Genomic DNA, 21,159 nt, shown 5'->3' on the forward strand with positions numbered 1-21,159 from the left:
ATCATGGAAGGGGTGGGGCTCAGGTGAAGCAGGTGAAGATGGTTGGGTCTAGGACACCAGGGAACTCCTGCAGTGATGTCCTGGGACTGGAATGATTGACCCCCAACAACCACAACCATTTTCCCATTTGTGAGGCTCGACTCCACACATTGGAGTGTTTTCTCTTTGGTGTCCTTTGACCTCAGTTTTGCCAAGACTCTTTGATGCCACTCTTGGTCAAATGCTACCTTGATGTCAAGGCCAGTCACTCACACTTTACCCATGGATACAGCTTTTTTCCCATGCTTGGACTAAAGCTGTGATCAGGGTCTGGAGCTGAGACATTCTGGGTGAAACCCAGACTGGGCATCGGTGTACAGGTTATCGGTGAGTAAGTGCCTCTTTATTGGCACTGTCAATGACACCTTCCATCAGTTTATTGGATGATTGAATGTAGGGTTGATAGGGTGATAATTAACCAGATTGAATTTGTCCTGCTTTTGTGAATAGGTCATACCAGAGCAACTTTCCACATTGTCAAATAGAGGCCAGTATTGTACTGTAATGGAGAACACTTGGAATAAGGGCAGCAAATTCTGGAATTCATGTCCATAACTGGGATGTTGCCTGATCCACGGCCTTTTCTGTATCTAATGCTCTGAACCATTTCTTGATATCTCATAAAGTGAATGGAATTGGCTAAAGTGAATGAAATAAAGTGAATGAGAAGACTAACCTCTGTGATGGTTGGGTCTAAAGAGGAAGCCAAGATGGGTCATCCAGTTAATGCTCCTGGCTGCAAACTGTTATAAACGCTTCAGCCTTGCCTTTAGCACTCACATGTCGTGCTCACCATAATTGGGGATAAGGATGTTCTGGGAACCTCCTCCTTCCATTAGCTGGTTAATTGTCTGCCATCATTCATGACTAGATGTTGCAGACCTTTCCTCTGATCTGTTGGTTGTGGGATTATCTATTGCATCTTCTTTGGCATTTAGCCCACATGTGTAGCAGTTCCATTAAATTGGTAGCTCATATTTTGGTATGCCTTGCAAAACACCCACCATTCATTCTTTGTTGAACCAGGGTTGATCCCATAGCTTGATTGTCATGGTAGAGTGCATTGCCAGTCCATGAGGTTACCAGCTGTGGTGGTGTAACATTGTTGCAGCTGCTGCTCATGGTCCACAGCTCTTCATAGATTCCCAGTTTTGTGCTGGGAAGATCTGTTCTGTCCAATCCCACTTATCGTTGCAACACAATGGATGCTGTCCGCACTATGCAGATGAACACTGTTTCCACAAGGTTATTTCTACCAATGTTGTCAAGGGCAGATGCATCTGCCAAAGTTGATTCTATACTCCTACATCTTTGAATGCTTCTTCAAATGTTAAAACATGAAGAACAATGATTCATCAGCTGAAGGTGGTAATCAGGAGAGGTCTTCATCTCCATGTTTAACCAAGTACCATAACAATCCCAAAGAGCTACTCTCTCCCACCTGTACATCACCCTATCACTACCTCTGGCGGGTCTGTCCTGCTGGTAGGACAAGATGAAAGCTGAGGGATGGTAATGGAAGAATATGGCACCTTGTCTGTAATATGTGACTCTGTAGGTATGACTGTGTCAAGCTGCTGCTTGACTAGTCTGTGGGAGAGCTGTAGACATTAGTTCATAGAACACAGAACAGTACAGCACAGTATGGGCCCTTCTGCCTACGATGTTGGTGCTGACCTATATAATCACTCCTCCATGATCAATCTAACTCTTCCCTTCTACACAGCCCATAACCCTCCATTTTTCTTACATGAATGTGCCTATCTAAGAGTCTCTTAAATGTCCCTATTGTATCAGTCTCTACCACCACCCCTGGCAGTGCATTCCAGGCACCCACCACTCTCTGTGTAAAAAAAGACCTACCTCTGACATCTCCCCTAAGCTCTCCTCCACTTACCTTAAACTGATGTCCTCTGGTACTGGGAAAAGATATGGATGTCCACTCTGTCTATACCTCCAATAATCTTATACACCTCTATCAAGTTGCCTCTCATCCTCCATCGCTCCAAAAAGAAAAGCCCTAACTCTCTCAACTTCTCCTCATAAGACATGCTCTCCAACCCGGGTAGCATCCTTGTAAATCTCCTCTGCACCCTCTCCAAAGCTTCCCCATCCTTCCTATAATGTGGTGACCAGAACTGAACACAATATTCCAAGTGTGGTCTAACCAGAGTCTTATAGAGCTGCAACATTACCTCTCAACTCTTGAACTCAATCCCCTGGCTAATGAAGACCAGCACACCATATGCCTTCTTAACCACTCTATCAACTTGCCTGGCAACTTTGAGGGATCTATGGACTTGGACCCCAAAATCCCTCTGTTCCTCCACACTGCCAGAATCCTGCCATTAACCCTGTACTCCGCCTTCAGTTCGTTCTTCAGAAGTGTATCACTTCACACTTTTTCTGGATTGAACTCCATCTGCCACTTCTCTGCCCAACTCTGCATCCTGTCCCTATATCCTGTTGTAACCTATGACAACCTTCTACCGTACTCACAACACCTCCATACTTTGTATCATCTGCAAACATACTAACCCACCCTTTCCACATCCTCATCCAAGTCATTTATAAAAATCATGGAGAGGCAGGGGTCCCAGAGCAGATCCCTGCGGAACACCACCAGTCACCAACCAGGCAGAATACTCTATATCTACTACCACCCTCTGCCTTCTGTGGGCAAGCCAATTCCGAATCCACGCAGCAAAGTCTCCATTGATCCCATGCGTCATGACTTTCTGGATGAGCCCACCATGGGTATCCTTGTCAAACGCCTTGCTAAAATCTATATATATCATATCCACCACTCTACCTGCATCAATTTGTTTTGTCACCTCCTCGAAAAACTCAGTTAGGCTCGGTGCCATGCATCTGCCCCTCACAAAGCCAAAAGACTATGTTTCTCCTAATGCTCGTAAATCCTGTCCCTAAGAATCCTCTCCAATAGTTTGCCCACAACTGACATTAGACTCACTGGTCTATAATTCCCAAGATTATCCCTTTTACCTTTCTTGAACAACAGAACAACATTTGCCACCCTCCAATCCTCTGGTAGTACTCCTCTGGCCAGGGAGGATGCAAAGATCATTATCAATGCCCCAGCAATCTCTTCCTCACTTCCCATACCAACCTGGGTTATATCCCATCTGGCCCAGGGACTTACCTATCCTAATTTTTTTTAGAAGCTCCAACACTACTTCTTTCTTAACCTCGACATGCTCCAGCACATTAGCCTGTTTTACACTGACCTCACATTCGTTAAAGTCCCTCTTCCTGGTGAAAGTTTCCAGTGCATAAGGAAGGCTCTGCAAGTTTGACTGGAATGAGAACAAGTCTGTCGTGTCTGAATTCTGTGCTCAGGTCAATGCTGGCAATCCTTTCAGATTTATCTCCTTTCTGTTTTAATGTAGCTGTGAGTGCCTTGATAGATCGATCAAGGATGGACTATTTTGGTGAAGGACTGGACTCATACATATGTTATATGTACGCCAAACCAGGTAGGAATGGTATTTTCCTCCTCTGGAAGAGTGCTTTAGTGAACTAGATGGGTTTTTATGAAAATCTCGTAATTTTGTGGCCATCATAATTAAGATTGGTAGATTTTTTAAATTAACAAAATTATTAATCCAATCCTACAACTGGCATGGTGAGATTTGAATTTAGATACCTTGTCCCATCCTCTGAGTTACTAGTATGATAATTTAACCACTGCATCACTGCCTTTCTTCAGGAATGCTGTCACTCGTTACACCCTCAAGAATCTCACAATCCTTCCAAAGCTTTGGGCCTGTTCCCTTATGCTCAAGTAGGAGATGATGTCTCGGATATGTGTGTGTGTATGTGTGTGTGGCTGTACATTTTTCCCATAGGAGTCAGAATTCTTGTGTCCATGACTTAAGAGTTTGCATGCAAAAAAATACTGCATATGCTGGAAATTTGAAATAAAAAAAATCTGTAATTACTTTGTCCATTTCCAGTTTTAATGTAATCAATGGATTCATTGTTTTCAGGGAAGCAGCGGGTTGGAGTATATCACCTGGAAGACTCTGGGTGATAGGATCAATTGGCCAAAACCCTTCACCACTTATCCACGAGGCTCCTATGAACTTGCTTTCTTGTGCATGATCCACAGAGAGTGTAAATTACATTACATTTCATGATTCATTTCATGGGGAAACTGACAAATGAGCAGAGTGCATAGATTGATATCTCTTTTATGCTCTATGTGCATAAAGGCAATCTGTGGCACAGTATGTGCTGATTAAATTTCTCACGATTCTTCATGTGAATTTTACATGAGAAAATCAATTATCTAACAGGTTAAAAACATGCTTTACAATTGAATTTCTCTCCTACTTCTTCCTATCAATATTTAACATTTCATATTTCTTTGTATTGTAACATCAACCTTGGATCTGGCCATTTCACTATCTGTCCAGTGCATTGGACAGCTCTCTGACTCTGCCTAATTACAAAAGATAACTTCTTGTGCCACAGGACAGCATCTCTGAACAGATGGAAGTAGTTCAGCTTCTGTGATACTTAAAGTGATATATTATTACTTCCACCCTTGTTGAGGAGCTTTATGAAGCAGAGGGCAACGGAGTTCAGCTAAGTTGCAAAATTAAGATAGATTTTGTCTAATTATTCAGGTGAAACTTTCTATATTTTGGGGTAGGGTCCCCAAGGATTCTGATCTGCTCGCTGGATGTCCACTATGATTGCGAAGTCATCTTTGGAGAAGTAAGGTACCTGTCTTGCCACTCATGCAAAAGCATTCACCCCATGTAGCCCAGATATTTAGAGTGGTGGGTTGCAATAGCAATGGTGTAGCTGTACCTCAAACAGTGTACGCTAGTTCAGGATGGTGTACATGACTTCCAAAATTACTCATAGGAAAGATTACAAATTTCATCATTTACACGCATAAAGCCTTGCACAATAAGTATCAATAAAACTCTTTCTCAACGGGCATCCAGACAAGGTGGTATAGTTTCCCAACACAGTGCCACTTAAGGCAGATTCTCTTGCAGGAAGTGAATTTCCATCTCATTAACCCCTAAGGTTTCTCCAATTACCATTTTCTTTTAAAGTAGGGTGTAACATCTGAAACATCCAGTTCTCTGGCATATTCCCATATTCAAAGAGATTTGGAAGATTGTAGTCAGACCCTCTGTAGTTGTCATGCTTATTTGCCTCAGACATTAACACATTAAAGATAATGATATAAGGAAGATTACCTGTTCAATTCAATGATCCTTTAATCGATCAAGTGAAAGGAGGATTACATTTTTTTTACAAATGGCTCTCAAATAAACAGTTATATTTAAAGTTAATAATATGTACAAGTCAACAGTAGAATAGAAAAATGGATAAAGGCTCAGCATCAGAGCATTTCAGTATTAAGAGCCTAACACTTTTGTTAAATCAATTAACTATGCTGCAAGGATGTCAAAGGCCCTGAATTATTATTCTTTTATTCACAGACATATTGAAACATGGAATGGAAGATGAGTCTGGGACATTTTGGCACCAATCTTTCCTTTGGCAAAATATAATCTGTCAGTCACACTGTGACTTCATTTGACTATACTGCACTATGTGCGTTTGCTGTTTAGATTTCAGGAAGGTGAGATGGTCTTGTTCTGGAAAAGCTGGAACAAGACAACGCGCAAAGACAAGCGCAATATCAGAGGATTTAACAGATTTTCTTACTTTTCCTTTCTCATTATCTATGTCATTCCTCATATACACTAGAGCACCTGGTAGAGATGTGGGATTGTCATAGGAGGGGAAAACAAAATGTGCAAATGCATTGATTTGTTGTTAGGCTTTGTGCTTTTTTGTTTACAAATAATATGTACAGTGCTAAAAATCATCTTTTTGGAAGGAGCTATAAAAGAGTCAGGACCCATTTCAAAGTCCTACTCAGAAGTTTAACAACACTACACTGTTCAAACAAACAGTGGGTTATACTGAACAAAGGCATGTCTCAGAAGTTCATCTGCTGATGGTCTCCGCTTCTCCTCTACAAATATCTGCTTCAGAAAACCACGGCATGAGTTTGAGGACACTGTCTGGAAGATGGGGCTTGGTTGGCTGGGTGGCAATTTTGAAGATGGCTGCCATGGCTTCAAACTCCGCCCATGGAGGCTTCTCGGTCAGCATTTCTACAATGGTGCATCCAACACTCCTTAATAAATTGGAAGAAAACAATTCAAACACTCACACAAACAATAATCAAAATATAACAACATCATCAGTAAAGTTATTAACTATTCTAGTGTAGCAAGTAAGTGTCACGCTTTATAATCATTTTTTCTGTTCCACGACATTACAATGATCTAACACAAGGAGGCTCTTCCAGGTTGACTTCTCTCTTTCCTAGTGTCCTTCCAGTACTTAGCACTAATCACCAGCATGTTCTTCATGGTCCTGCAATTCTTTCTTTTAAGTATTTATCCAATTCCTCTTCGTAAGTTATTGTAGAAGCCACTTGTGCCATCTTTTCATGTGCAGCATTTGAAGTAATGACTCATTCCACATAAAAGTTTCTCTGCATTTCCCCTCTGGTTATTTTGTCACTTATGTTAAATCTGTTTCCTCTGGTTTCTGGCTCTACTACTAATGGAAAAGATTATCGCTCGTTGTAATTTTGACCGGCTCTAATAAATTCACCTTTAAACTTTTCTGCTCAATACAGAAAAGTTATAGATTTCCATCTCTGCATTTGTGTAAAAAATGTTCCAATGTTTTCTTCTAAATTATGTTTTGCTAATTTTTACTTAGCTGTTATTGTCCCTAATTTCTTCATTTTAAAGTGGAGTCCCTTCATATTCAACTCTTCACCATACTGGATTACTCAATCATTACATGTTCCCTTTATAGGTACAAGAAATGTTTTAACAAAACACAATTTATAATAACTTTTTTACATTGTTCCCAACATAATGCTTACCAAACATCTGCTTTCCTGCCATATCCTTCTCCACTAATACCTCAGGGCTCATCCAGTAGGGTGTTCCTGTTACTGACTTAATCCCCGTCCCTGACATACAAATGGTCTGTAGACGCTTGCTGGCCCCAAAATCACCCAGTTTGATGTTCCCTGCAGAGTCCCTCAATATGTTGGCACCTGCAATGAGAAAATGATAACATTAACAAATTGTTTCAAAGTACACTTGAAAAACAAAATTACAGCAGGAACATTTGATAACTATTTTTAATCTTACTCAACTGAGATTGCACATAAGTAGACCAGAAACTGTTGTCTGTTTTCAGAAAGTCTATTCTGAGGATAAGGGGATAGGGTGAATGCACTCAGTCTTTTTCCCAGGGAAAGGGAATCAAAAACTAGAGGGCACAGATTTAAGGTGAGGGGGGAAAGATTTAGTCACAGTCACACACCACAGAAACAGGCCCTTCGGTCCAACTTGCCGACTGTGTTGCCCAGTGAGCTGGTCCCATCTGCCCATGTTTGGCCCACAGCTCTCTAAACCTCTCCTGTCTTGAGACACACTTGTGCTTTGTTCTCGAATGGCTCCAGTCTATGTGCTTAAAACAGTGCTTAAAAACTGGGGCAATGGTCTGCCAGTAGTGGAGGGGATGGATGTTTTAGGTGCTGGAAGCAGTGCTGATTAACAGGACAGTTTTCTCCTGGATGGTACTGGGATTCAAGCATTTAAGCTGGGAAGCAGTTAAACACATTACTAAATGATATTGTCCCTTTTCAGCATTGACAAAGTATCAGTGTGGTCCAAGTGTGGATTTTCATGCATTAGTTCATGGAATAAATACAGAAAATGCAGGAAACAATCAGCAGGTCAAACAACATTTGTGCAAAGTCTTCTGTTTGAGGCTCTTCATCAGCACTGGGAAAGAGAGAAAACACGTTAGTTTTAAATTGTAGACTTTCTCTCCTTCCCAGTTCTGACGAAGGGCCCCAGACTTGAAACATTAACTCTGTTTCTCTTTCCACAGGTGCTGCCTGACCTGCTGAGTGTTTCCAGCATTTTGTTTTTTTTATTTCAGATTTCTAGCATCAGAAGTTTTATTTTTGCTTTCTTTAGGGTTTATGGGTTGGTAGATACACTGTGGTCAATGGAATGACCACAGTGTACCTAACAAAGTGTGAATGCGACATGCAATAAACACAGTATACTAGAGCAAGGTCATAAATACTTGCTGGCAACTAAAAATTCACGAAGAGAAAACATTGATCTTGCTCCATCAACAGTATTCAACTGCTATTAAACTCAGGCAGCATCTCTGGAAAGAGGATTCATAACCTTTCACCAGATGAAACAGGGAAAATATGAACAGCAGTAGGCCATTTAGCCTTTCGAGCCAGTTCCATCATTTAATATGATCATGGCTGATCCTCTATACCAATACTATGTTCTCACTCTCTCTGCATACTCCTTGTGTCTTAAAATCTATCTCTCTTTTTAAATGTAGCCCACTGTTTTCCAGGGCAGACGATTACACTGGTTCACCGCCCTCTGAATGAGGAAATTTCTCCTCGTCTCAGTCCTAACTGCCTTACGCTATATCCTGAGATTGTGATTCCTTCATTCTAGAACTACATTCCCCACCGCTCCGCCATCCCCAGTACCAACTATCACTCTGAAAAAGTCCCACTTATTCCTGTCTCTTTCAGATCTGTCAACCAATTTTCAAACTATGCAAGTATATTACCCCAAATCCCTTGTGCTTTAAATTTTGCACAAAACCTCTTATGTATTTATCATAAGACCTTCTGAAAATCCAAATACACCAAACCCACTGGTTCTTCCTTAACTATTCTACCATTTACATCTTCAAACAACTCCAGTAGACTTGTCAAACATGATTATCTTTTCATAAATCCACGCTGACTTTGTGTAATTCTGTTGATATTTTCTAAACATCCCGTTATCATATCCTTGAAACAAAAACTCAAGCATTTTTCCTTCTACTGATGTTAGGCTAACTAGTCAATAATTCCCTAATTTCTTTCTCCCTCCTTTTTCAAATAATGGGCTTACACTTATCATCTTCCAATCTGCAGGAACTGTTCCATAATCTAAAAAAAATGCTGGAAGATGACATTCAGTGCATCCCCTATTTCCATGGGTACCTCTTTTAGTATTCTTTTTATATTCTGGATGCAGGCTTTGGGGATTTATCAACTTTTAGTCCTAGGAATTTCTCTGGTACTTTTTATTAGCCAATACTAAGTTCCTTTAATTCCTCTTTTTTTTATTAGTTTCTTGACTCCCTAGCATTTCTGGGAAGTTATTTGTGTGTTCTTCCATTTTGTTCCCATTATGAATGCTCACATTTCTGACTGTAAGAGACCAACATTTATCTTCACTAATCTTTTTCTTTTTACATATTTGAAGAATTTTGTGTCTTGCAAGTTGAATTTTATACTCTAACCCAGGTTTATTGCCAAAAGACCAAAAGAGGAGATTGCTGGGATCTTGACAGAGATTTTTGTATCCTCTTTAGTCCACAGGCATGGTCCCAGAGGACTGGAGAATAGCCAGTGTTATTCCTCTACTCAAGATGCGCAATTATAGGGAATTATAAGCTGGTGAGCCTTATATCAGCAGTAGGGAAATTATTGGAGAAGATACTTAGGGATAGGATTTACTCACACCTGGAAAAGCATAGACTTATTAGGGATATTCAGCAGGGGTTTGTGCAGAGGAGGTCACATCTTATAAAGTTGGTTGAGCTTTTTGAGGTGAAGAAGATGATTAATGAGGGTAGGGTTGGGTATACATGGACTTCATTAAAGCTTTCAACAAGGTCCCTCATGGTAGGCTGATGAAGATTAAGGCACATACGATCCAATGGAAACTTGGTAGACTGAAATCAGAATTGGCTTGGCTGTAGAAAACTGATCTATGTTCTAGTTTTACTCTCTGAATTACTCTCTCTTGGTCCTTTTTCTTGCTTAATTCTAAACTGCTCCCAATCCTCAGGTTTACTTTATTTTCTGACAATGTTGTATGCTTCCTCTTTGGAGCTAATACTATGCTTAATCTCTCTTTTAAGCCATGGATGGGTAACTTTGCCTTTTTGTGTTTTTGCTTTAGAAGGGAATGTACTGCTGTTGCAGTTCCTTCATTTATATCACATTTTAACCCCTGCATATCCACTACTCACTACTCTTGTCAGAGACAACTTACTCCTCATAATATTGTAGTTTCCTTTGTTTAAATTTAGGGACCTAGTTTTGGATTAAACTATTTCATTTTCCATTTAATATGCAAAATTCTATCATATTATGGTCACTCTTCCTTAAAGAACTTTGGACTACAAAATCATGAAAAGTAGTGGTTAACGTAACGCTATCCCCACTGTCTGTGAGGAGATTGTACGTTCTCCCCACGTCTGCGTGGATTTCCTCCGGGTGCTCCGGTTTCCTCCCACATTCCAAAGATGTATGGGTTAGGAAGTTGTGGGCATGCTGTGTTGGCACCAGAAGCGTGGTGACACTTGCGGGCTGCGCCCAGAACACTCTATGCAAAAGATGCATTTCACTGTGTGTTTCGATGTACATATGACTAATAAAGAAATCTTATCTTAATTCACAGATAAACAAGAAGTTATTTCCATTGTTAATAATTGGGATCTATTAATAAATCAACCATCACACAATCCTGTGAAAATGGAGTAAATGCCCAAGGAGGTCAGCATCCGAGTCATATCACAGGTCAAGGGAATGCAGTCTTCTGTAATTGTATAATGTGCTTGGTCTGTTCCATGGTGGGGTTAAGTGATAATAATGGCTGATTCTGATGGTAGCTTCCTGATGTTAGGAATTCAAGCTTCCACTGCTCAGTAGCAGCTTGAGCACAGCTGCTGCTTTCCTTAAACCAAGTTGATGTTGTGGGGCTCTACAGTCAACAAAAAACAATGGTGGTAGTTGCTGGCCAGCAGCCACCAAACATCGTCTTGGCCAAAGAGGGCAGGATTTCTGCTGACTTGTGCATTTCTCTCCTTCTATTTTTTCAATTATCTCAAGCTTTTGTCAGCAATAAACTGTCTACCCCCACACCCCTAACTCTGGGTAATCCTGAAAATTCAAAGTGAAATCAATACTGAAAAATAAATCAATTCTATCTGGCAGACTTTGGGCATATTCTGCAATTGATGGATGATGTAAAATATGGGATCAGTAAGAATCATTTTAATATAACTGAGGATAGATATAACAAAAGTGCGAAAGACAAACTCAGTGGCAAAGATTTAAGTGAGTTAGTGGATAAGATCCAAGGTTTGAATTTCAGCTCTGGATAGAATAAGTCACCAACTTTACATGGTGTCTAACTGGAAAAGATCGAGATATAGGACATAAAGCTGACATACACCTGGAAGACCATGACTGAGTTGCAGAGTGAAGCAACGTGATCCAGAAGTGGTCATTGCCACTTTATGGAAATGAATTTTTAGGCAAAAGTGTTCCAGAAACTGAATGAATTGTTGCCATAGTCAAGTGTTTAAGACTTACCCTCTTTCCACTACCCCAAATGAGTTCTTGACACAAGCATAATATGAGCAAGAATCTCACCATATGTAACTGCTTGGCATTATCGTTCATAAATATAGCTACAGTGCACCCTCCATACATCATGGTTTTGGATGTACAATGGGTTTTATCATATCCCCCAAGATGGAAATGTTTTCTTTCATTGTAATATAAGTCTGTCATCCGCTCTGAATGGGTACATTATACTGTTGGGTTCTCTAGCTTTATTCATTTTATTAAGATTTATTTGATTTATAAAGAGCAATTAATGGATTAAATAACTGGGCAGAGTTGTGACAAACGTGGAGTCATGAAACTTGGTCTCTATGGTACCCACACCCGAGTAAATCAATGTCTGTAGACCTGTAACCTACTGAGAATCAGTGTGAGGAACTTACCCCAGGGAGATTCAGTGGAGAAACCTGTCCTTTGGGGGCCATTGGGGTGTATGGGACCTATTCCCCAGGGAGAGTCATTCTGTGTGCATCTGTCTCCTATTTATATGAGATTTTTCAACTCCATGTTGTCAGACTGTTCCCTACCTTCAGCTGTGTCCTAGCTGTATCAGGCTCACAGGGAGGCAGTAATATTCCCAGCAGAATTTTGTCTCTCTGACAACGGCAATATCAAGGAGAGAGCAATAGATTCTGGAAAAGGATCAGTAATCTAGCACTGGGGATTTGTCCTGCATATTATAGCTGTGACATACAGCAACGGAGATCATTTGGAAAGAATGGAGATGGATGTTGGGGAAGTCTGTTCAACTGTCTGCATGTGTGCACGAGCACGTGTGTGTGTGTGTGTGTGTCTAAGTATGACCACTGGTGAGGTAGTTTTCTGTTGGGTGAGGGCATTGGGATATGCTGCCATATTGTGGAAATGGAACTGAGGTACAGATCTTGGAAGAATGAGGGGTTCCAAAATTAGGTTAGTAAATGTTAGTTTCACCTATCAAGTGGGTAACTTATAACGTAAGTAAACTACCTGGATGTAACGAGGATGCTAAAATTGCCCCAACAATGTTTTACATTGAGGTTGCACTATAGTTTATCCTTCCCAAATCAGCAAAATATACACTTGCTGCCTTATGGCCTCATCAGTTAAACACTTATCACAATTACCCATCTATCCGACAATGATCTGTATTTACCTATGTTTTCCCCAGTCTTCTTTTTCATTTCCGTGCTCTGTATTCACCCATCCCCAACGCTCCCCCTCCCCATAAGGCCCCATCACTGTCTCTCCATCATTCATCTCAGTTGCCATGCCAAAAAAACAATATTACAAAAAAAACTGTAAACTGCTAAGCTCTCAGAAATTTTAAAGACTGAGGCCTAGGTCATTGCTTCATGACCAAGAAATATTTTCCTACTGCCTTTTCCCAGCCCTTCCCATAGCAAGTCTTCCTGTAGAATGGAAAAGTAGAATGATTTCCTTACAGCTTGATCCAACTTTGTGCTATCGAGAAGTTATCAGCAAGGGCGATGTCACCTTATAAACAGGGTGGAACACTATTGAAATCAGCAGGAAATGATTGAGTGTTTGGCACAGGCATGTTCCAATGTATGCACTGCATCATTTTAAATTAGTGTTCCTGATTAAAAAGAGATGTAGAAGTGAATTACTTTTGAGTGCAAGGCACACAGAACAGACCACATAGCAGAAAGAAAAACTTCTTAACTATCAGATTGATATGATGGAGTTTTTTTTTAAAATAATGACTCACTTTTGGGCATGTATGCAAACCAACTTGTGGAAGTTTTAATGGGATAAGTGTAGCACACTGAGTTTGATTAAGCCTGTCTGACACTGTATGTTAGAGGGAGTATAACAATTCAATTTGTTATTTGTTTACTTGACATTATTAGTTCATGATAAATAATGTCTTAAAACATATTTGATTCTTTGCTGCCCATTGAAGTCATCTAGCAATCTGCTCATCTTCACAAAATGGACAGCAATAGTTCGAAGAGAAAGGCCATCACCACTTACTCAAGAGCAAATAGGATGAGCAGTAAATGCCAATTTTGCTAATGGTGAATGAGTCTCCAAGGTTAATATAAAAAAAGGCAAACAGTTTCACTGATGGAAATCATGCCAAGTCTAATTTAAAAACAGTGTCTTGGCACTGTTTGCTTAAAGGAGGGGTTGAACATTGCCATTTTGAACACAGACATGTGATGCAATCTATGTGACTGATTCAAAGCTCCTTTTGAATTTATCACATTGTTTTAATTCACTGAAGCCTGAGTAATTGTTTTGCAGATACTCATTAAAGATCAAATTTGCAAAGAGTAGCTGCAGATTTGAATACAGTGGAACTGGGACATGTTAAGTTACATAAAGCCTGTGGTCAATAAAGGTCACAAATGCAACAGTTAGAATATCACAGAGTGTGAAATTAGTTCTTATATGAAAAGTTAGTAAAGGCAATTTACATTCAAGTGAAAAATTATCTACTCAAAATACTCAAGTGATAATAGTGGACTGAAAACTGGAAGGTGATGAAAGTAAACCCAGAATATGCTGAAAATGCTCAGCAAGTCAGGCCACATCTGTGGGAAGAGAAATAGAATTAATGTTTCAGGTTGAAGATCCTTTGTCAGGACTCACTTGTCTTCACATGTAGGTCACTTGTACTTTACACAGTGACCTCCATAACCTCAGAATTTTCCAAAGTACTCTGCAGCAAATGAATACTTTTGGAGTATAGTCACTGATGTAATAAATATGTACAATAATATGAAAGGGAACAGCTAAATTTTGCACACCATCACCCCCAAAAAGAACAATATGATAATGGTCAGATAATCTATACTAGAGATTTTGGTTGGGTGATGTATATTAACAAAGGCACTGAGAGGAACGCCTCTGTTCTTTGAATAATGCCATAGGTTCCTTAATATGTAACTGGGAGGGTAGGCAGAGCATCGGCTCAACATTTCACTCCAAAGATGGCACCTAAGATAATCTAGTGCTCCTTCAGTAATGCATATTACCTTAGAGAACCTCTGTGGTGGAATTTGAACTGAGCACTTTCTGACAAGGTGGAAGAGTGCCACCACTGACTCACGGCTGCCAGAGGACACACTGCACTAACGACATCAAGTCAAAGCTCCCAATCTCATCTTCTATCCTGGCTTCTCATTCAATTTGAATTCTCAATCTCCTGCTTTGAACTTGAAATCATACCATCAGGTCAACTGCATTATCTATCATACAGAACAGAAACAGACCTTTCGACCCTGATCAACAAGCTCTAATGTTACACGAATTCTACACTAATACCATTATTTATTCTCACTTTGCACTTGCCTCACATGGAATTTTGCAAACATTACCTCTGTTGAATTTACAACTTCTGAACTGCTAATCCAATACCATAAAAATCTAGGCACGTTAACCTCACCTCTACCCTCAACTGGTATATTTTTTTACTTGTGTAATCAGCATAATGATTGCACTTCAGATTTTCAATTCATCTTAGTCAAGCTGCCTCAGCACCACTTATATTCTGCAGTCAGCTGCTACAGCCAGTGGGACAGAAATGGAATTAGTTGTCCAGAAGTAGTAGAGACACATTTCTATGGTTTTTGTCAACTTGTCTGAAATGACAATCATCAATCCTTTACATTCTCCAAAGCAAGGACAACCACAGATTTATTAGTGGCTGTAGTCACAGATGTAAAACACCTATTGTGTGAAATAAAAAAGGCAAAGACAACATACCTTTTATATCTCTGTGTACAATCATATTGCTGTGCAGGTAGGAAACCCCTTCTAATATCTGTTTGGTGTACTTTCGGGTGACATTCTCAGTGAGAGCTCCATAAGCTTTTAATTGGTCCTTGACAGAGCCCTGAACGAAACAAATTTAACAATTGAAGCAAAAAGAAAAATCTCATTGTATAATCTCATGTTTAAGGTAATGCAAGGTATACTAAGCCATAGAAAAGAAAAAGGTTTCTCCACCACCTTCTCCCCTCCAATGACCTTTCCATCCTCAAACTGAGCCTTGGACAACACAACAGCATCGACCGAACTGAATCAAAGATCAACAACTACTACTGAGCTCCTCACCTGCAATTATAACAATCTGGATCTTTTTACATTTGTGTATTGCATACACAATGATGATGAGCTTGAGAAAGCTCACAGGCCCATCCAGAGAATCCAATATTCCTTCTATGTTAATAAAAAAAAAAGACCTGCAATATACAGGTTAGTTGTTGATCTTGGAACAAACACTCCAGGGGGTTCAGCATTCTTACAAGGATAACATAAGCAAAAAACCCTCTTGAGGACACAATGGGATTTCCTGGTTGGTATTTGCAATGACGTTTATAATAGGACTTATAAACCACAAGCCTTAGTGAAAGTTAATAGTATTCAATTCGTTTTCCCCATTTTGTTATTCATTGCTTGCTTGGATCTAGTTCCATAGCAACTAGCATTTGCTAGCATTCTATGGCAAGTTAACACTTCCTATTTTGAGGCTTCATCTTTTGCTCTTATGAATTGTTTGATAAGTGAAAAGGAATATGGAACAATATTGAACTTGTTCTCATCTGATAGCCTCTACTCATATATTCGATTGTGGGTTCTTGCATTAATAACGAGGAGTGGGAATGCTGACTAATATTTTGGTCTCCCATCAGCTCATGATGATATGGTTAACTGCAACACTGACAACGGTCATCCAAATCAATCAGATAATCAAACTTTCATAGAGGAGAAAATAAAAAAACCTCCATGAGGCTCACCGGACTTAAATACATTGCACATTCTAGGACTAAACTGCAGACATCAGGAAGGGCACAGGTTCATCTACCATTTATGCTGTAACAACTAATGTCAACTGAGGTAAATGTGCCTAAGAAAGGTGAGGTGCAAGTAATCAACTAGGATTCATCCTTGTCTAACAGTGAACGTCATCAGGATAGGTATAGCCTTGGTTATGGTGTGGTCTTTAAAACTATTATATCTCCTGCTGATCATGATGCTGAGACTCTCACAGAAAGGATGGCACCTTCTTTAGGATCTTCTCCCTCCACACAAATATTTAGTCACTGATATTTTTCACATCCTCATCCTGAACATGTGAATGTGTTGCACACGAGGAAGCATCAGTTGTCTGTAGCACATTGCCATTCTCACATGTTGGGTCATCCTTTAAATTAACCTTGTAGAGTGTATCATCATAGCAATGGAAGCTTGTTTGAGGTATTGGAAGTCTGCAAATGTATATCAATAAGGTCCTAAAAAAAAAAATGGGACCTGCTACAGAGGTGGGGAAAGGATTTGTTTAAGACAAATGCTGCCATATGAAAATAGATTAATTAAAAGCATGTGATCAATACTTACACCTGGCATATACTCTACAAAGATTGACAACCTTCTTTCCATTGAATCCCGGAGCGACCCATAATACTGCACTATCCTATCATGGCGAAGGTTCTTTAATAACTGAATTTCACATTCCAAAGCATTGACTTCCTGCAATAAAAATAATAACAAAAATAACCAATTGTCAAGCAGCAAGCTTCTCTTCATTTATATTTACAATATTTAATATTACATGTATATCTCCCACCTTCCACTTGAACACAATTAATTTGTTATTCTACTTGAGAGGGGGTGCCAGTTATAGTTTTAACAAGCAGTAAAATTCCTCTTAGTATACCACGTGTACATGACCATATAAAAGAAGTAAAATTTTGGATGAGTTTAGTCTGTCTTTACTACTTGAGGTTGAGAGGTCACTGTGGAAATCAAACACAAATTACGGAATTATTTTGTGGAACACCTCCCTTCAGTCCACATGACGCTGAGCTTTAAATTACTTGTCATATTTATTCTGCAGCCCACTTCTTTCTGATCTCTCTGTTCAGGAATTGGGGGACTAAATGGCTCATAACTATTCCTAAGAAGAAGTTGCACAAGAACACTGCAAAGTTTTCCCTTACAAATGTATTTTTTGAACACTGCTGTTGAACATGCTTCTACCTTTTAGACGTACTTATCTCCCCTCTACTTCCTTTACTGATTATTTAAAAATAATCTCTTCAGAACTTAAAATATATGAGACCTAGCATGATCTGAATAAAAAACTTTAAAATGCGGTAGAGTGAGAATCTATTACTTAAAATCTCTTACACTTCATTAATCAAAGACATTTCCTACAATGTACAATTATGGAATGTTCAATGATTACCACAGATTGTTGCTAAATGCCAGCAAAGTTCAACAAGAATCTACATTAATGCACAAAACCCTTGAGGAACTCAGCATATTAGGCAGCATATATGGATAGAAATGGACAGTCGACATTTTGGGTTGAGACCCTTTATCTGTACTGCATGATTGAGGGGAGATAGCCAGTATAAAAAGGTGGAGGGAAGGGGTGGAGCAAGAGCCAGAAGGTGATAGGTAAATTCAGGTGACGGGGATGATAGGCAGATAGGGGAGTGGGAAAGTAGGAATGATATCAGAAGCTGGGAGGTGATAGGTGGAAGTGACAAAGGGCCGAAGATGATGGAATCTGATAGGAGAGGAAGGTGCAGCGTGGAATAAAGGGAGGGAAGTAGGGAGGACACATGGGTATAGTGGTGAGGGGAACCAGTGGTTGGAGTGTGTGGGTGACGGGCAAATGGAGAGGGTGAGGAGGGAAGAGAGATGGTGATGGGGCCAGGTAGATCAGGAGGGGAGAGAAAAGAGAAAAGGAACAGAGGGAGAGCAGTTACCGCAGATTGAAGAATTCAGTGTTTATACTGCCAGGTTGTAGGCTACCCAGGCAAAATATGAGGTGCTGTTTTTATTTAAATGTTTGCATTTAGCCTCAATTTGGCAGTAGAGAAGGCTGTGGACAGACAAGTCGGTAAGGGAATGGGGAGGAGAATTAAAATGGCTGACAACCAGGAGATCCAGATGGCCATGGTGGACGAAGCAAAGGTGCTCGGCGAACCAGATGTAGAGGAGGCCGCAACAGGAGCACCGGATGCAGTAAGTAACACCGGAGGTATTTGCAGGTGAAGGAATGCCTCACCTGCAAGGGCTGTTGAGGGCGCTGGATGGTGGCGAGGGGGGAGGTGTAGGGACAGGTGTTACACCTCCTACAGTTACAGGGGAGAGTGCCTGGGGAGGGGGATGGGTGGGAAGCGTTGAGCGGACCAGGGCGTCACAGAAAGAGTGATCCCTGTGGAAAGGAGAGGGAAGGGGAAGATGTGGTTGGTGGTGGGATCTAGATTGCATGACATATGAGCAAGTTGACTCAATCACCAACCTTGCTTGTTTCTTGGCAATCTGCATCAAAAGCCACTTGTTTGACTGCTAGTTCTCTACCCGTGTCAGCATCGTAGCACAGGTAAACTTCTCCAAATGCTCCCCGTCCAAGAAATTTTCCAAGTCTCCAGTTGATGGGAGCTCTCGGTGCTGTTGGAATTAAGTTCAAAAGCAGCTTCAGTGTAATCTTTCCTAATACTGCTTTTTTGTTTAGACTTCAAAGAATGTAAAATTGATCACTGGCGTGGAAGGCTATTAGGCCTTAATTAGAGCAGCTCTTTTAAAACATTAACCAATATTAATAAATTCATAACTGTTCTACCTCTAGGAACAAAACTAATGCTCTTTAGTAACTTACTCCATAATGAGTTATCCTTTACAACAGCATTAGTCTTTGCAGAAAAAAATATAGTTTTGCTTAAAAATAAAAAATAAATTAAATCCAGTCATTCTTCACATTTAAATGTGATGTAATTGTAAACTCTACAAAGGGAGAGGTAATTGTAGCTCAGTTTTAACCTAACACACTCTATGAAAATAGTGTTATTTTAGGTAAGCCCTAGATTTACTTGTTTACCGTTTAATTTATAGAAATAAAATGTATGAAATAAAGTATCATACCAATGTAAATTAATGTGCTAATTGATATTATATTTAGATTGTCATAGATTAAATAAAACATGAGGCTGTAAGTTATCTCAATCTAGAATCTTTTCAACCTCTATAAAGACAAGATAATGCAGCATCTCAGAAATGTGCAGAGCCGCAAAGCAAAAGGGGAGCAATGATCTCAGGGTGATGAGGGTCTGTGATTCAAAGTGAACCTGGGGTCGAGAGGTTGGTGGGCTAGGGAGGATTGGGCCTCCAGTCTAAGATCGAGGGCACAAAGGGAATGGACAATAGTGAGGCCAAGGACAGATAACCCAAGTGGGGGTGGGAACATGGACTAGACATAAGCCCAGTGGGGCTTGCAGCAAAGAGGCTCATATCCAGTTAGGATGGGGTTTATCAGTCATGCAATCATAGACCAAAAAACATTACTAGTTAATTGGGATGGTTATGGGTGATGAAAGGCAGGAGCAGAATTATTACATGCATGGCCGCAAGAAACTCTGTGCCTTGGATTCTATGTCAGTGAACCATATAAGGCTGATCTCCATTAAACTGGTGCCAGAACATGACTCAACTCTCTTGTTAAGGCCTGTTTCACTGAATGACGGATTTATGAGACATGGACATACAAATATATTTTGTGCAGGTGAGGTCAAGGATGGCATTGCATGCTCCCTGACATAACTGTGCACATCCAGCCACCTCCACACATTTAGCAATCAGGTTTTAGATAAGTCTTTCACATTAATGTACTGCACAATGCAAAAGAATTGCAATCCCTTATCTGCATTAAAAAAAGATTATATAGCAATTTATGATTTACAATGCTACACGACTCAGCAATTGGAGTAACTTTTGTCCTATGTACTCTTCACTGTAGTCTAATAATATTCTGGATTTATTCCATCAATGTGCACTGTGTGTGTATTGGGAGGTCTTGTATAATATTTTTATTGTAAGCATTCCTGTGCTTGTTCAGTTTAACAACATCATAAAGTTGTAAATATATTTATTTGTGACCTCTAGCACAAACTAAAGATAGGGAATTTTCACCTTTAAAAATTGCAAAACAGTGATCATTGAAATTCAAACCATTTTTTTATATTTAATCTTTTCTAAACTTCCAAGGTATTTCACCTCCGATTTACTCTTGGGAAAGCGCTATGCATTTACTTACATGCTGAAGACAGGTGTCTGTCATGAATTTTCAAGCAATTTTATCTTCACTGCTCCACCGAATGGTCCAGTTGTCATCAGACTGCAAAGTATTCCCCATACTGTCCCCATTGGTACTATGTGACCGAATGGAAGGAACTAGTTGGAAAAGATTTTCCTGCTGGATGAAGCTTCGGGGAAAAGTCTTCCTCCCTAAAAGAAAAATGATAAATAAAACAAGAATTATACATTTGTGTACTCTTATTTTCCACAGTGCATTGCAATAAGTAATTTCTTTTGAAGTACTGTTACTGTTAAATGAGGAAGGCAACTCATTTACAGAAAAGCTCTCATGAAAGCAACTGGGCTGCCCAGAACATTCAAGAGTTGGGAAGAGGGAGTTAAATTAGACGGCCCCAAAAAGTGAACACAGATAAGATGACCTGTAATTAAGCCACAACCTTTGCTTCCAGTACAGTGTCCAGGATGCCTTCAAATTCACTTGCTGCATGCAACCAAGACTAACCACTGAAAATGAGAGACACAAAGGA

The 21,159-nt window shown here is 39.9% G+C and overlaps 1 protein-coding gene across 1 annotated transcript in view; it reads right to left on the bottom strand.

Annotated features, from left to right (window-relative positions):
- Window positions 1–5,282: 5,282 nt before the first annotated feature.
- LOC127574450 (mitogen-activated protein kinase kinase kinase 3-like) overlaps window positions 5,283–21,159 on the bottom strand; it is a 95,264-nt gene continuing 79,387 nt past the window's right edge. The window contains 9 exon segments of the mRNA XM_052023466.1: window positions 5,283–6,107; window positions 6,109–6,232; window positions 6,998–7,037; window positions 7,040–7,174; window positions 15,290–15,419; window positions 16,925–17,056; window positions 18,843–18,991; window positions 19,200–19,233; window positions 20,667–20,821. Of these exon segments, the coding sequence (XP_051879426.1) occupies window positions 5,994–6,107; window positions 6,109–6,232; window positions 6,998–7,037; window positions 7,040–7,174; window positions 15,290–15,419; window positions 16,925–17,056; window positions 18,843–18,991; window positions 19,200–19,233; window positions 20,667–20,821 (1,013 nt within the window). The 3' untranslated portion in view covers window positions 5,283–5,993.

This window comes from Pristis pectinata, chromosome 9 (assembly GCF_009764475.1).
Source record: "Pristis pectinata isolate sPriPec2 chromosome 9, sPriPec2.1.pri, whole genome shotgun sequence".
NCBI lineage: Eukaryota > Metazoa > Chordata > Chondrichthyes > Rhinopristiformes > Pristidae > Pristis > Pristis pectinata.